The sequence below is a fragment of the Quercus robur genome, chromosome 9 (genome assembly GCF_932294415.1).
Source record: "Quercus robur chromosome 9, dhQueRobu3.1, whole genome shotgun sequence".
In the NCBI taxonomy this organism is placed as follows: domain Eukaryota; kingdom Viridiplantae; phylum Streptophyta; class Magnoliopsida; order Fagales; family Fagaceae; genus Quercus; species Quercus robur.
Window position 1 is genome coordinate 15,556,138 of NC_065542.1, and position 17,355 is coordinate 15,573,492.

The following is a 17,355-nucleotide window of genomic DNA, read 5'->3' on the forward strand; positions in this document are numbered from 1 at the left end:
TTGTCTAATTAGCTATTGAAAAAATTTCTGTGTTTATAATATTCCTCACACAATTAATGTCTTTAAAAATGAAAGACTTGCTTTTTATAGCGGAAGACTTCTTTTTTTTGTAGTGGAAGACTATGCAAAAGGGTTTATGTTTTGTGACTAGTGAGAAAGATGATTGCGGTTGCTATTTGTAGTCTAAACTCTATGAACATGAATCATGAATTGATTAGAAAATTTTGAATGCTTTCTATAAGACAAAATTATTATTTTTTTTTACTTTTTTAGTGGAAGACAAGCCTTTTGTTTTATTTTATTTTGAATAAAAAAATTATAAAAAATGTTTGGCCTCAAGGAAGGAAAAATATTGAGCATACTCCCCATCAATTGTGTTAGACAATGCCAAACAATAAATTTTTTTTTTTTTGACAAAACAAAATAATAAACTTTTATTTTACAGAAAAATGAAAAATACAACTTTTTAGAGTGGAAGATTTTAGAAGACTCGCTTTTTTATTATTTATTTTATGTGAAACATGCTATATATTTTTTTATTTTTTATATTTTATCAATTTATTCATCATCATGTGAATCCCAAGGGTTAAAAATAAATAAAAAACTTATCAGCACAAGACTGTTGTCAGTCTCCTATAAATTAGCATCCAAAGTCTAGTGTAATTTTTTTATGAGTAAGCCTTGCACTTGTAGCTAATAATATAATAATAATTTGATGATGAAGGGTTCCTTAAGACCCATTTCATTCCTTTTTCTTGCATTTCCCTTTATTCCTAACTACTTCTTCTTCTTTTGCATCGGACTCTCTAAGGTTCGTTGTATCGATACCGAGTGACATGCTCTTCTTAAGTTCAAGCAAGACCTTATTGATCTTCCTGACTGGCTTGCCTCTTGGACTGCCCATGGGGATTGTTGTCTATGGGAGGGTGTTGTCTACCATAACCTCATTGCCAAATCGATTTAAACCAAAACAACTTAAGTAAAAAAATCAAAAATACTCCATGCATAAACTAATTGACAATTTGACACTGAACCATTTTAACCAAATTTTTTTTATTATTATTATTTTACTTAGGGACTCATATTTACCAAAATTTCAAGTTGTCAATAAAGAAAACCCAATTTACACGATATTAGATTTCGATGTCTCCTATTGTTTGTTGTCAAGATTCTAAGGCCTCACAATCAAGTTTTAATTTTCTTGAAAGACACTTTCTAGAAAAATCGAGACAGACAAAAATGCTATTGTTAGTGTAGAAAAGTAGGTACTAAAGAAACAATTTTCTAAATTGAGAAGGTCTGCCCAACGTATGGATTACGCCGAATCCAACGACTCTGGACAATAAAAACAAAGTCTCCAAAACTCTCTTTTCAAGACTTTAGAGGTTCAAAGTCTTTGAATTATAAATTAAAAATTTCTTTAAAAAAAATGTAGTAAAATGAATTTATCACTATTTGAATAATAATGAATTCAGAAATATTGTTTTGTATTTTGATTTTGGTCACAATGGTGGCAGCATAGTAGCCCCATTATGGTTAGGAGCCAGTCTAATTTGGGTTTTCAAATGGAGACTCAAAGTTTTGGATATTTTGTTTAACCTCTATTTTATCTTCTCTTTTGCAAATAAAAAATTGTCATAATTTTGTAATTACTATAAGACCAATTGTCTCTATTACGTTTTGCAAGTTGGAGGACTCTCTTTCGTATCATTTGGATTTTAAATGATTTTAAATATATACAAGTCCTAAACCATCAAGCTCAACTCTTCGTCCAATTCTTTATGAAGAACATTTCCCGGAAAGCATTGAGTTGGAAAAATAGAAAACATGTCATCAATCAACTATAAAGTTCCAAAAAAATGGCATTTGAAACAATTCAGATTAATTAGAACAATATAAAATTTCTAGGCATCTAGAAAGAAGTAAATTGAAAATCTATAGTATATGCTCCATGATATATAATTATCTATATTACAAATTGAAGTCTTAAAAGCTTATATAGCATGATCTTATGTGGTTAGCCAAAAGTCAAACAACTTCAGTTTTATATATATTATCAATTGTAGATTTCCTTAACATTTACATTTCCTCACTCTTGAATTTCAATCTATAGTATTTGTTCTATGATAATTATTCTTTATCAATAGGCCAAGATACCCATTGGTTTTTTGTGTAAGCGGGGTTTAAACCCCAAATCTCTTATTCAACAACAAGAAATTTTACCAATTAAGGCTAACTGAAATTCACAACGTGTACTGTGTTTATACTTAAAAATTCATCTATTCAATTTTAATTAAAATAATTAAAGTCTTTGACCTATCAATAATAATAATAATAAAGCATTAATGGGAATATATTTTGTACGAGTAAGAAACTGCATTTCTAAGAAACTTTTGTCTAGAGAAAGATTTCAAAAACATTGGAGATGGTAATTGATAGGGAATATTTATATTTTTTATGCATAATCAGACATTAATGTCCCAAAAATTTTAAGATTTAAACACTTGCACATTCATAATTATTCTGTTGGTTTTCTCGATGAGAAAATTGTTATTGTGCCCTTTCCATTCGAGCTAAGTTCTTTATGCTCAAACTTTGCATAATTTAACTATACATTTTGAGAAGACACCAGCAAGTAATATTTTGCATACAGATACAATATCATTAAACCTTTTATACTCCTTTTTTTTTGCAACACTTTTAAAGTAAAATCTAGAGATTTTTGAAAAAATAATGCTATTTTATGTGGAATTTTTTTTCTGAAAAATAGCCTCTTAAAAAAAAATTATGTTTTGTATTGAAACTTCATAATTTGCAATTTTAGTGTAAAATGTGTTTATACTCAAGTTGTGTTTTCAAAGCCATTTTAATGCAAAATGTGATATAATCAGATTTTAGTGCAAAATATGAAATTTTAATGCTTAAAATAATGATTATAAAGAGAGGCTATTCCCCCATAAGATTTTACCATTATTTGTAATAATAATAAAATAATATATTTTTTTGGCCAAAAAAGCCATAAAATCTAGCTAAACTCCCAACTAACTTATCATTTTAATATGCAATTTAGCATGCTATAAGTGCTTCTCAAATCTCAATATATTTTATCAAGAAAACAAAAGTTTCTCAATTTTTTTTTCTATATTCCATTAAAATTTATTGCTCCCCCACCCATCCCAAAAAAAAAAAAAAAAAACTCAATTTCATGATTCATGAATTTTTATAAAAGTTACGAGTAATGACAATTAACATTGACCAATGAAATTTCCGTATTGGCAGGTAAACTAATTGATATGATATAATATGAGTCCGTTTGGATTGAACTTATTTTTACTGAAATTAAAAACTGAAAACACTGTAGCAAAATAAATTTTAAATGTGTGAATAGTGCTGTGAGACCCATTTTTAATATATTTTTTAATAAAGTAGTTGTGGGTCCCGCATGAACAATGCTGCTATAGTTCGTGAACAAGGCGTGTACTGTTCATGAACAGTGGATTTTGTCTCTAAAAGCGGAAACAAGTGTAGGAAAAAAAAAAAAAAAGAAAAAAAAGAAAGAAAGAAGGAAACGTGAAACATGAGAAACGCAAACTCTCAATCCAAACGGGTACATAATGTGGCCATATCAACACAAAAATGGAGGGACATACTACTTATTAATACTTACAAAAGTTGTTCATAAAAAAAAAATACTTACAAAAGTCAGTCAATGCTCGACTATGACTAGTCATAGACCTGGTAGTGGTTGGAGATAATGATGCATAGAATTTTAAGCGTAAAACAAAACAAAAGCAAATAGAGAGAGAGAGAGAGAGAGAGCTGAAAGAAACTGATTTGCACTAGACCCTCCTCATCATCACTCTCCTATAAATTACCCACCAATTAGTATTATTGTTGAATTCACAACTATCTACTTCTACTTCTAATTCTAATCATCTTATCTCATAATGGTGGCTTCCTTCAGACCCGTTTCATTCCTTTTCCTTTTCCTTGCCTTTCTCTTTCTTCCTAACTTCTTCTTCTTCTTCTGCACCGGACTTTCTGAGCTTCGTTGCATCGATACCGAGCAACAGGCTCTTCTCAACTTCAAGCAACATCTTATTGATCCTTCTAACCGGCTCTCCTCTTGGACTGTTGATGGGGATTGCTGTCAGTGGGTTGGTGTTGTCTGCCACAACCTCACTGCTCACGTCCATCAACTCCATCTCAGAAGTGTCCGTCCTATTTGGGATGATTTTGCAACTCCTACAGAAATAAATGCAAAAGTTGAAGCTTGGGAGCGGTCAATGTTTGGTGGTAAGCTACATCCTTCTCTGCTTGATTTGAAGCATTTGAATTACCTTGACCTCAGCTTCAATAATTTCTCTGCTTCTCCTATTCCCTCATTTCTCGGTTCAATGAAGAGTTTAACATCTCTTAATCTCTCTCAATCGAGATTTGTGGGAGTCATACCTCATCAACTTGGAAATCTCTCCAATTTGCTCTATCTCAATCTCGAAGGTTTTCAATTTTCTGATTTATATGTGAATAACCTTGAATGGCTTTCTGGTCTTCCTTTGCTACAACATCTCGATATGACTTGTGTTAATCTTAGCAAAGCCTCTAATTGGCTACAACTCACAAACACACTCCCTTCCTTGTTTGACTTGCGGTTTTCATATTGCCAACTTCCTTTCATTCCACCGACACCCAATGTTAACTTCTCATCTCTCCTCACCCTCGATCTTTCAGAGAACTATTTTGAAAACACTTTGATCCCTTCATGGATCTTTGGTCTTCGTAATCTTGTTTCTCTTGATCTATCTTACAATAACTTTCAAGGTCCAATCCCTGTTGATCTCCAAAACATGACTTCTCTTAGTCACCTCGATCTACATGGAAACCATTTCAACTCTTCAATTCCCAATTTGTTGTATAGTTTTAGTCGTCTTGAGTTTCTCGACCTTCACTTCAATAATTTGCAGGGTACCATCTCCAGTGCCATTGGAAACTTAACATCTGCCATTAGTATTGACTTGTCAGGAAATGAACTTGGAGGAAAGTTGCCAAGATCGTTGGGTAATCTCTGTAACTTAAGGGAAATCAGATTGTCATACAACAAATGGAGTCAAGAGATATCTGAAATCTTAGAAAGTTTATCAGGGTGTCTTTCAGATAGACTAGAGATCTTAGAATTAAGTTATTCTCAACTTCATGGTCATTTGACGGATGAGCTTGTGGTACTTAAAAATCTAGTCAAACTTTCTTTTGAGAATAATTCAATTTCGGGTCCAATTCCAGTGTCTTTAGCAAATCTTTCATCTTTGACATACCTAGATTTTTCAAACAATCAATTCAATAGTACAATTCCTCAAAGTTTTGGACAGCTTTCCAAAATTGAGACTTTATATATTGATTCTAATATGTTGAAAGGTGTTGTGTCCGAAGTTCATTTTGCCAATTTAACCAGATTGAGGATACTCTCTGCAGGAGGAAACCAATTGACTTTAAAAGCAAGTCAAAATTGGATTCCTCCTTTTCAGCTTGAGTCTTTATCCTTGCGATCATGGAATTTAGGGCCAAAATTTCCCCAATGGCTTTGTTCACAAAGGAGTATGCTGTTTTTAGACATTTCTTACACACAGATTTCAGAGATGGCTCCTCCTTCATTTTGGAACTTGTCTTCACAGTTCCAAAACCTAAATCTCTCCCACAATCTAATCAATGGAGAAATTCCAAATAGTCCGGTGATTTTGTCTGCTTCAGCGATTGATTTAAGTTCAAACCATTTCAAAGGTCCGTTACCTTGTATATCCTCTAATGTGAATGTGCTAGTTCTTTCTAACAATTCATTCTCCAGATCTATTTCTCACTTTTTTTGTTTTAGGGTGAATGAGACAAAAAACATAGAACATCTCAATCTTCAAAAAAATCTTTTATCAGGAATAATACCTGATTGTTTGATGAATTGGAACAAATTGAAGGTCTTGAATCTGGGGAACAACAATTTCAATGGCAATATTCCAGCATCCATGGGATCTTTGACTTATCTTAATTCTTTGCACCTATACAACAACAAATTCTCTGGAAAATTACCATCATCTATGAAAAATTGTGAAGAGTTGGTAATTATTGATGTTGCCGAAAATAGGTTTTCTGGAAACATACCTCCATGGATTGGGCATAGATATACAGGCTTGATGATGCTTAGCCTTCGCTCAAACTATTTCCATGGTCACATACCAAAAGAACTATGTGCTCTTACTTCACTCCAAATATTGGACCTTTCACATAACAAGCTATCAGGAAGCATACCTAGATGTGTTAAAAATTTTAGTGCCATGGCCACAAATAATATTTCAAATCACTACATGAATTATTATCGTTTTGGATCTCCTATTGGTCAAATTCTTCCTCCTGAAAGTGCATTGCTTGTGATAAAGGGGAACATTCTTGAGTATAGTACCATCCTCTATTTGGTAAAAAGTATAGACTTTTCCAAGAACAGTCTATTAGGAGAGATCCCCAAGGAAGTTACCAATCTTCAAGCATTACAATCATTGAATTTGTCATATAATCTCTTGAATGGAAGTATACCTATGAATATAGGTACTATGGTACTATTGGAATCTGTTGATTTCTCTATGAACCATCTTTCAGGTAAAATTCCCTCAAGCATGTCAAATTTGACATTTTTAAGTCATTTGAACTTGTCAAACAACAATTTGACGGGAAAAATTCCTTTAAGCACTCAGCTACAAAGCCTCACTGCATCAAGTTTTATTGGAAACAGTCTCTGTGGACCACCACTTATGGACAATTGTACTGTAAATGGTGTAAAACCCAACAATGAAAACACTAGGAGTAAAGATACTAATGGACTTGAAGTGGATTGGTTCTATGTGAGCATGGCACTTGGATTTGTGGTTGGGTTTTGGGGTGTATGTAGTTCTTTACTATTGTACAAGCCATGGAGAATAATGTACTTTCAATTCCTAGATCACACAGGGTATAAGCTTAAGAGCATTGTTTCATTGTAAGTAAATGTTGTAAGATTCTTAATATTATGCACCTGTCATTTGATCATGTTAATCAATATTTTGATGATTTCTATAGAATCTTTGTGTTGGTTAATACTTATATTATTAGTTAAATCACTCTGTTGGCATATATGAATATGGTGTGTCTCCCTGTGAATGTCAAAGGCAATCCGATTTCTAGTTTCATTTAATCCCTGTGGATTAGAAGTTTAAAAAAAATTTAGGTCATACAAACAACTGATTCATTAAATGCAGTGTACTATACCTTAAAGTGACAACAAGTCTTTGTTTTGTGTACTTTGAAAATAAAAGATGATATATTACCCCCATAGACGAGCTAAGGGTTCATCTAGCTATATATAAATTATAATAGCTCTCTTTAAAATCTCTTTATAGTGATCACTTTGTAAACTCTAATCGAAAGACATCAAGATTGTGTATGACTATGCAAACCATACATGTTGTTTGTAACAAATTCCAAGGCTATCCATTGGATCCCTTTCAACTCGTTTCTAAGAAGGAAGTCTAGGGTGCAAAAGAGTGGGTCTCTAAAGTCTACTTCTTCCCTACCAAATTTGGCCTTCAACATTTGAGGAGAATATTCTCAAATTTGGCCTTCAAATTTTTCTACCTTTATTTTTCTTGAAATGTTCATACACAATATTTTGATACGTAGTAAGTTTATTGCTACACTTTTGTTTTCTTGTCTTCCAGCTAATAGTTAAATTTTCTTCTGAATAACATGTCTTTCAGCAGTGCTTTCCTTCAATTTTGAGATATTTATAACTAGATGATTCATTTATTTAGAGAGATGGTATTCATATAATATCATGTCACGCTTGCAGAGGAGCAATAGTGAAAAGGTACAGTATGGGAATCTGGACACTTACTAGCAATTTGGCATATGGAAGTTTTATAAATTTTTAGACTCCTATCTAGGTGGACAGTTTCTCAAACATCTTACAGAAGATGAGAATGGTACTTAATTATCTTTGGCTGGATGATTGGCATATTGTGGGTCCTCTTTTTTTTATTTATTATTTTATGATGTGATGAAATGGTATATTCATTGAAGAAACAAAGCAGAACACAAAACAGGGAAGAAACAAAATTGGCATATTGTGGGTGCCAAAAGTTGGCAGTTAGCAATGTTTGAGGCTCTGGTTTTTTTTTTTTTTTTTTGATAAATAGGCTCTGGTTTATATTCAAGGCAGGTATACTAAAGTGAGCATTGGTAAGAATACAGAAGAAAATGTCACTTTGGAACTTATAAAATCTGGAATATTCAATTTTGGAGTGTTATTGGAGTTAATCTACCAAAATTTGAGTAACGCAAGCTTATCTAATTTTCTAAATCTATTTGCAATCATAGTTTCATTGCTTGACTAGCTATTAAGAATAGATTATCAACTAGGGATTGGTGGCTGCAATGGGATTACCAAGATGGTGTATTTAATTGCATTTTTAGAAGATGGAGAAAGTAGAGATATTAAAACATATTTGGGTGTAACTATTAGGATTTGTTCCATTCCTAAGACATGGTACTTGGTATGCAGAGTTAGCTTGGTCAATTGGAGTTCTAAAAGGCAAAAGAACTTTGTTGTTCTCATTCTTAAAGTTGCTTGGATTGCTCATTTATATCACAGTTGGATGGAGAAAACACCCACTGGCATGGTAACAATCTAAAGATGAAGAAACTATCTAAAAGATTATTGTTTTAAAGGTTAGACGCAGATGGCATCAAGCAGGCATATCGAGGATTCAACTAGAAAGAAAGGTAAGATGGAGACCGTATTTGATTCTTAAGTCTTAGCAGTTGGGTTAGTATATCTTCCCTTTGCTTTTGATGATATGTTGGCCTGTTATCTGTAGTATTTTATCCTTTTTTTTTTTTTTTTTTTGTGTAGGGATCTTTGTATGGTTTTGGTTCTTTGGTAATCTGCTTGTCTTAATACTGCTGTAATTGTTTCGAAGAATTCTCATTCATCTAAAAAAACAAAAACGTAATATGAAAGCATGTCTTGTAACCTGAATTGAAAGTACGAAAATGAGCATGAAACTTGCCACATCAAGTCAATTCAATAGTGTCCTGTGGCATGCTTTCTCCCAATTGTAAGAAAGCTTGTAGTTAATGAACTTTGAAGGTCCTATTTAGAATCCTCAGAGAAGTATGAACCTAGCATACATGAAAATCATACCACAAACAATAAACCACTTCTTTCTATGTTGATATTTAAATGATCACCATGGTTAATTACTTGAGAAAATAAACAAAGGCAAAAATAATTATTTCTCAGCTAAGCATTGATTGCTTGTATTGGCTAAAAGCCTATTTAATCATAAGCATTTGCTGTAGCCTGCCATGAATGTGTTAAGTTTCCTTTTAACATAATTCTTCCTTAATTATTGCTTCATCTTGTCTATATCTTTCATAATTCTTGTGCTTCTCTTGCGTTAGTTTTCTTTGTAAATATCCTACAACTTCAACTTATGCAATGAGAAGGAGAAAAAAAGCCCTTCTAAGTTTCAAAGGTCTTACAAATCCTTCAAAATTGCTTGTCTTTGTCTGTTCAAGAAGATTTCTGTAGATGGACAGTGAACAGTGACAATGTAAGTGCAAATGGAATTTCATATTATGCTGATGCATATAGATTTCCATTAGATGGAAAGATAACCCTTCATTACTCAAACTAGAACTACTAAATTACTTTCAGTTTAATAATTCTACTGGTCAGGGCATTCCAATCTAGTATTTTGGTTGCTTTAGAGACTTTGATATCTTGACCTCTGCTTAGTAGGATTTGGAGTTTTTATTCCTCTACAACTAAAAAAATCTATCACATCTTTATTTTCTTAATCTATAAGGAAATGATCTTTATGTGAAATTCAGTAAAATTTAAGTCTTAGCTGAGAACTTGACCTGAGAATAAGAGCCAAACATAATTTTGATAGATTTATGAGAAAAATAGAGATAAAGATATGAGATATGGGTTAGAGTTTTAAGTGATGAGAAATGAATATTGAGAACTGAGTTTTGAGTTATCTCTAAACCAAACACAGCCCTAACATCTAGGATTCAATCCCTCCTATTTACCTTTAACAAAACAAAAAAAAATCATCAGTGCATAGCAACCACTACAACACTATTACACCTTTCCTCATTAAACTGTCTGTGAAACTGCTCAAAGTTTCCTGCCTTAAATTGCTTCTCTTATTGTGCTGAGGAATCTCAAAAAATTGATGTGTAATGTCTGCAACATCAAGGTTCAAGGACAGGATTATGATTATTACTACAACAATAGGAACAATTATCATTATTATTGGGACCAATGAAAACTAGTACATTTCTATTAGTGTCTAAGCCAGCATTTTGTGAACATCGAGTAGGTGATTAATGTATGCTTTTGTATGGTTCTAGCATGTATAGCAGCTACAGCCTTCAACTATTGGTGAAGTATCTTTCCTGAACAAAAAAAAATGGTAAATTATGAATTTCGAAACAATGGAATTGTCATTCCAAGTATCCATTAATCTCCAAATTACTATGGAAACAAACACAAGAAGTACATGAAAGTATGAAATTGGAAAATGACATGAATCGAGCAAAAAATATGCCATCACACAATTCAAGCTATAGTATTAATGTGAAAATTTTGGTCAATGGCTACAAAACATTAGACAGGTAAGAACTTAAATTGAACATAATGTTAGAAAATCATTTATATTATATTATATAATAAAAGTATGGTCTTAGAAACCGTAGAAATCATTTCTTCAAAACGCAGCTCCAGGATAGTAATTTGAGCTGCGTTTTAGAAAAACGCAGCTCCACCCCTTTTCTATAGCCGCGTTTTCTAAACACGGCTATAGACCAAGGGTGGAGCTGCGTTTTGTTCGGCTAAAGCTGCGTTTTAGCTGAAAGCTCTTAAGCCGCGTTTTAAAAAACGCGGCTCTGCAGGGAATTTTTTTTTTTTTAAAAATTTTTTCCTGAGCTGCGTTTAAAAAACGCAGCTACATCTGATATGGAGCTGCGTTTAATAAACGCAGCTCGATCTGATATGGAGCTGCGTTTTTTTAAAACGCAGCTCCAAACGTATTTGAGCTGCGTTCTATTGAACGCAGCTCCACATATGGTATAAATTGAAACAAACCCTAATTAAAACAAACACTTTTGAAATTTCCCAATCCCTAATCTCAGCTCAACCTCCCGATCCAATCTTGCCGCCGTGCTCTCAAGAGCTCTCGCCACCGTGCTCTCAACCCACTACCCACAAACCTCACGCCTCCTCCCTCATCAAAACCCGAAAAATTTGCTGACCGAAGAGACCCAAGCTCTTCACTGGCGAGGCTTGCTCTGTCACCGGCAGGCTGTCACTCCACTTGATCAAGTTTAAACGCACAAGTGAAACAAAACAAAACATGGCCATGAAACCTAAAACCCACAACGGAAATGGCAACTCCAGCGACAACAACGGCAGCGGAGGAAGACATGGTGATTAGTATGGTGGCTGCTTGTGTTAACCTCAGTACCTCGTTTCATGGTGAAACCGGGTTCTGGGTCCGGTTCCGATTCTAATAAAGCCTCTCAGAATGTTGTGTTTGTAGACACCAGCCTGGACACCACTTGGCCATGTTTGTTTCAAATTCCAACACCGTTTCCGACCTCAAAAGTAATCTCTTTCTTCCATCACCTGAAACTTTTTTTCTTTTCTGTTTTTGGGTTTTGCGCTTTTGTTTTAATGAGAGGTTTTTGCTTGATTGGTTGGCATTTTGGAGTGTTTGTTTGGAAAACGTATTTTTTGGGACCAAACAGTGTATATAAGCATGTTAAATTAGATTACTTATACTGTTTTATAACTAATGCTAGGAAAGTTTAAGTATTTCGATCAATTGCTATTGCCCAATTTATGGATTTTTTTTTTCAAGGGTTTTTGAAGCCCACTTCCAATGACTCAATGAGACAAATTTATATTATATTATCTTTTGTTAACTAGCAATATGCCTATGCACTGTTTATGTGTTAATTAATAAAATGATTGTATACTTAAAAAAGGGATAAAATAAACGATATCTTATATTGATTTACATTTCTAAATGTGAGTTTGCATCGAGATGGATAACACTTTTGATATGACGAAAAGAAAAACATGATTCTGTATAATTATAATTTTTAGTAGTTAAATTTCAAATAAAATAAAGTAATTAGTAATCCAAATATTTAGAACTGTTTTTTATAAGTTCCTAATTATTTAGACTTATAAAAAAAAGAAGAATTATTTAGAACTTTTGCTGATGAAGTTCCAGTTGAAGCAAGATGGCTGATAACTTCAATGTTGAATTTTGTTAATGGAGTTCAATAGGAGAAAATTGGTTGTAAATTTTTTTTTTTTAAATAAAAAATTTAACTAATCAATGCTTATAAATAACTGATTCTTAAGTGTTGGGGCTAAAGCTTTGTCATTTTTGTTGTTGTTTTAATCAAATCTTAAAAAACAAAACAAAGAGAAAATAGGAAAAAACAACTGTCTCATTGTGAAAGGATTGCTTGTAATATCTGCATTGATTAATGCCAGGGAAAAAGATAATTCTAATTTCCCACCAACTAGTGCTTAAAATGTCTCTACTAATTAAGCAGTTATGCCTTTTCAGTTTCTATTCCTAATGACCTTTACATGTCGTCAACTTGCAAAGAAAATTCTTTATGAGCACCCACTGTGCTTTCCTAACACTGGGAAGATACAAATTCATGCTCTAAAGGTATGCTGCTTGAACAAATAGAAAAAACTTTTTGACATTTTGCGTTTTGAATATATTTCATTCAGTTGACAGAGTCTTTTAAACTTGGCAGGTAAAGCGCAAAGGATACTTTTACCACTTATCAGATTCCATGTTTGTAAAAAGTTCTTTTGATGGAATCAAGAAGAATTGCTTTCTTTGTGTTGATGCCTCTCATTCAATGGAGCATGGTGAAAATCAACAGCCATTTGGATCATCAACAGCCTCGATGCCATCGTTTTCTCCAGGTACTTACTTACGAAAATATGCCGTCCTTTCACATTCTTCATTTGCTGTGTACTAATTGATCTGACTCTTCTTCTCACATTTAGGGTTTTCACACTATAATTTCTGATTTCCAAATATTTTCCCTCATTGCTTTGTGTGCTCACTGTGTTGATACTATTCTATAACATCTACAAGGGCTATTTTAGTAATCTGCCAAGTAAGATTTTTTATATATTTTCGTAGATTCAGAGGTGGTTTAACGAGAAGGGCAACACCACCTGTGAAATATGCCTCCAGGTTTGTATCTGAGTTTTGAGTTCTAAGTTTTTTTTTTGTTTTTTTTTTATTATTTTTTTTAATGTTCTGTTTTTTCTGTTGTAGTAAATGAATTTTTTTTTTTTTTTCCTTTTCTTGTAATTCAAACTCAAATTGGGTCTGTCTTTTTTAAGATTGAGTTGTTAAAATTAGTTTGCATCATCATCCCCTTATTCTGGTTTTAGAATTTGGGTATCTCAAATTTGTCGTTTGCCTAACTTTCCTTTATGTTTAAGTATCTTTTTGTCTGTCTCTTTGCTCTCTCTTTTTATAATTATGAGCATTTGAAATGTCATATTGGTTTCACCGTCACATACAAAATCTTTTAGGCATCTTTTCTTCATATTGTATCCAAAACTAGTACTTTGAAAGCCATCCTTTACTGTCCTTTTATAGACCAATTTAATCACTCTTGAATTTTGGTTAAAAAGGATGACACTCCAAAACCATTGGCTTGTCCTCATGTATGCCTATCCTTCGTTGGGAGGGGAAAAAAATTATCTTTGGTTTTAGATATCTTTTTAAAGACATAATTTACTTTTGTAATTTATTATAAAAAATAAAATAAAATTGTTAAATGCAAGGATACGTGCCCCCCTGCTGGATATATTTTTTTTCCCCATGTAATGGAGAGATGATGCTGTTACTCATTTGTGTAAGAAGGTTTGAGATAGTGCCTTGTATTTGTTTCATTAAATATCATATAAATTATGGGGGAGGACTTTCTTTTATTTTCCTTTTTGGCGTTTCATTTAGTAGTTTTTTTCCGCCTCTTAGATCATATAGTGAGCTGCTAATTTTCTGGTGTAGGCTAGGCAAGTTCATCCAGATAAAAATCCAAACGACTCTCAAGCGGCTTAAAGATTTCAGGCTAGTTCATCCAGATAAAAATCTACTAATTTTTCCCTTATAGAAAAATTCAGGTTTTGGCTTTTCAATACTATAGAAACAATAAGGAATCTACTAACAGAAATTTTTTAATTTTAATACTATTTCCTCTACTCTAGTGTTGTGGAATGACCTATTTTACACAAATTTTGGCTTCATTTCTTCAACTTTTATTTCAGAAGGTGTTGTTAGACCAGGCCAACAGTCAAACACAACATTGCATTGTCCTAAACTTAATTATGATTGCATTGTTCTAATATGCTTCTCATGTGTTAAGGGTTGGTCATTTCTTTCTCTTCCATATATTCTTTGATTCTTTTATTTTTAATCCTATGGTTAGGATTTGTATGTTAATTTTACACAAATTTGGCTGTCTCTAGGCCTAAATTTTATATCCAACTGCTTTGGGCTAGTGAACATTACCCAATCTACGCCTTTTGAGGAGACCTTCTCTCTCTCTCTCTCTCTCTCTTCTTATATATATACCTCTCTTTGTCACTATTGTTTCTTGTGCAGTAGTAGTTGTAGTAGTAGTAAATTCAAAAGCAGAGTTTTGTGTTTGTATTACTTTTTGCAACCACCTAGGCTAGAAGAGAGGAAGAAGTAAGAAGAAGAAGAATATAGAGGTTTGATCCAACAGAAGAGGCAGAGAAAGAGAGAGCAGCCCATATAGGGTCAAAGTCTACAACATGCATCCAAGGGTGGTCAAACCCATCAAAAAAGTACAAGTTGTTTACTATCTCTCAAGAAATGGCCATCTTGAACACCCACATTACATGGAAGTCACCCATTTAGTCAATCAACCTCTTCGTTTAAGAGGTAGCTATTCCAAAAATTATTTATTTCCTGCTTATTTAATCTACTGACTTCTATTGAACAATGGTATCTGGTTGTCTTCATTCTTTTTAGTTTTTATCAACATGGTGGGGTGCTACATTATGCATGATGATAATACCGGTTTTTTTCCAAAAATAAAATTTTTATGTAAAAAAAAACTGCTTACAGAAGCATTATGCACTATTTTCTGTTTGCTTTCAGTACTTAAGTTTTGATGTGTGATTAGTGTGCTGTCCAAATTCAGACTGAACTATAATTAGAAATTAGAATCCCAATAGGGTTAAGTTAGAGACGTAATGCCAATGGCAGTTAATAGAAAAATATTCTCATGCAGGGATTGTAGATGGTCTTTTCATTTATGATTTTATAAGCTAACACGCTATCTGCATAAATTTCCATCATCTTATTTTTATCATCTTCATTTTGTAGGTTTTCCTAAAGCAGCATCTTACAAATGTTGTCTTTTGACTCCAATTTTGGTGATGAAGGTTAGTTTTCTGTTTGGGGTTTGTGTTTGTTTTAACTTTGGTTCTTTTTTGATAGCTCTATTACTGTCCTTTTGTTGAGCAAGATTTTTTAGTCCTCTGAACTGAATTAGTAGCCAAATCCTTGCATTTTTTAAACTTCTCAAATATCTAGCAACTTTGGAAGTTGAACTTAGAAACTGAGTTTGTAAGTAATTTTCTCCATAAAGTTCATTATTTTTTTGGTTCTTCCTTGCCATTCCAGGACAATGTTGCAAGTTCAAACACAAGCAGCTTAAGATCATTCTTTATTGGAATGGCATTCTTATTTCACACACACCCATAACATTCATCACACTCTTTAAGAATTTTTGTGATTGAAAAATATAGCAATTCCAAATTATGATGGATGTCAATTATTAAAATTTACTCAAAAAATAGAAGAATTATGTTTGTGATTGTAATTCTAAAGGTGTTTTCTGATTTTGTTTAATTAACCTTGTATGTTACTTATGTTCCATCTCTTTTTCTATATACAGGTTAAGAATTTAATAGCTTGATTTGGTTATTGTGAATTGGCTCCTGCAAATCTTTCTAGTCAACTGGTTCCACAACTTGGTCAGCTTTTAAATCTGCAATACTTGTAAGTCATCTTCACATGCAGGGCAAGTTGTTTGACTGTATTTTTTTTTTTTTTTTTTTTTTTTTGTGTTGCATGAGTTAGTGCCAGGATATGTCCACACAAGAAATAGACTTCACTACCCATAAGAAATTCTTAGGCTGCTTGTAAAAGCCCCACCTCCTTGATTAATTATAGTTGGGTCCTTTCCTCATTTGAAGTTCATCTCCGCATTTAATGCTGGCATGGCTGGTATTATAGTTCTAAAGGGTAATTATGCCAAAGAAGCATTTATTCAACAGTTTGAAAACAATCCCCTTTTTCACAAATATTTAATCAAGAAAAGAAATAGATTTCCTTCCAACACAATCCAATATGCAGTAACTAATTAGCAACTCTTAGAGACTAGAATCAAACAAAAAGACTAATTAAACGTTTATATGCTATAACTATGATGAGGTAGAATTGATGAACACCATTTTTTTCATTAATGAAATGTTTGGTAGGGCCTGTGAAACGATCATGTTTATTGAAGGTGAACGATCAGCAATAAGACAGATCGATCCAATAGGATCAGGTGGGAACTTTGTGATGTTTTTATTTTGTGATGTAAAAACCAAAGTTTGTTGGGAACTTTTATTTTATATGTAATTATTTGGATATGTAATTAATCTTTTGGCAACGAACATAATTGTTTTGTTTATGTAAAATTATCGTTTATGTAATTAATATTTTGGTAATGATTTGATACTATATAGTATCAAATATGCAATTTGTTTTGTTGGTTCAGTATTGTTGCATTTTGAGTGTTGGCAGGAATGTGTATGTGGAATTACAGGTTTTGTGTTTTGGACAGTAATGTGCTTAGGAAGAAAAAAAATATTAAAAAAAAAAAAAAAAAAAAAACCTATAGCTGCGTTTGAAACGCGGCTCTAACACATAGTATAGCCGCGCTTTAGACATAAAACGCAGCCCAAGCCGACCTATAGCCGCGTTTTATACAAAAACGCAGCTATAGGTCCCGAACCAAATCCACTATGTAGAACCCGGCTATAGCTGCGTTTCAAATGCAGCTCTATGTTGATAGGCCCCTCACCTGGGAGCGTAAAAAACGCGGCTCTAGGATAGAACAAACGCAGCTATAGATCCCGTTTGGGCTGCGGTTAAAACGCACCTATAGCCGCACCTATAGCCGCGTTTTTATAGAAAA

At 33.0% G+C, this 17,355-nt stretch overlaps 2 protein-coding genes across 9 annotated transcripts in view; both read left to right on the top strand.

The window, feature by feature from the left end:
* Positions 1–3,891: 3,891 nt before the first annotated feature.
* LOC126698692 (receptor-like protein EIX2) overlaps positions 3,892–17,355 on the top strand; it is a 91,847-nt gene continuing 78,383 nt past the window's right edge. The window contains exon 1 of one of the 3 annotated variants that reach the window (XM_050396081.1): positions 3,892–6,639. In XM_050396081.1, the coding sequence (XP_050252038.1) occupies positions 3,948–6,639 (2,692 nt within the window). In that variant the 5' untranslated portion in view covers positions 3,892–3,947. The remainder of the gene's footprint in view (positions 6,640–17,355) is intronic. The other 2 variants (XM_050396082.1, XM_050396080.1) reach the window with 2 other exon arrangements.
* Positions 11,092–16,934, top strand: LOC126698697 (uncharacterized). Of its 6 annotated transcripts, none has more exons than XR_007646564.1 (8): positions 11,101–11,689; positions 12,669–12,776; positions 12,868–13,042; positions 13,266–13,319; positions 14,148–15,044; positions 15,492–15,550; positions 16,066–16,169; positions 16,652–16,934. XR_007646564.1 is itself a non-coding variant. In XM_050396089.1 (5 exons), the coding sequence occupies exons 1-4, from the start codon at positions 11,558–11,560 to the stop codon at positions 13,280–13,282; spliced, it is 432 nt and encodes a 143-aa protein (XP_050252046.1). In that variant the 5' UTR covers positions 11,094–11,557; the 3' UTR covers positions 13,283–13,319; positions 14,148–14,568. The 6 variants fall into 6 exon arrangements, 3 of the variants coding, with proteins under 3 accessions (XP_050252045.1, XP_050252044.1, XP_050252046.1); XR_007646565.1 differs by having other exon boundaries at positions 14,811–15,044; XR_007646566.1 differs by lacking the exon at positions 14,148–15,044 and having other exon boundaries at positions 11,092–11,689.

Coding starts and splice junctions, on each gene's coding strand:
- LOC126698697 (XM_050396087.1), top strand. CDS start 11,558: ATGGTGAAACCGGGTTCTGGGTCCGGTTCCGATTCTAATAAAGCCTCT. Junction 11,690..12,668: donor CACCGTTTCCGACCTCAAAA/GTAATCTCTTTC, acceptor ATGCCTTTTCAG/TTTCTATTCCTAATGACCTT. Junction 12,777..12,867: donor TACAAATTCATGCTCTAAAG/GTATGCTGCTTG, acceptor TAAACTTGGCAG/GTAAAGCGCAAAGGATACTT.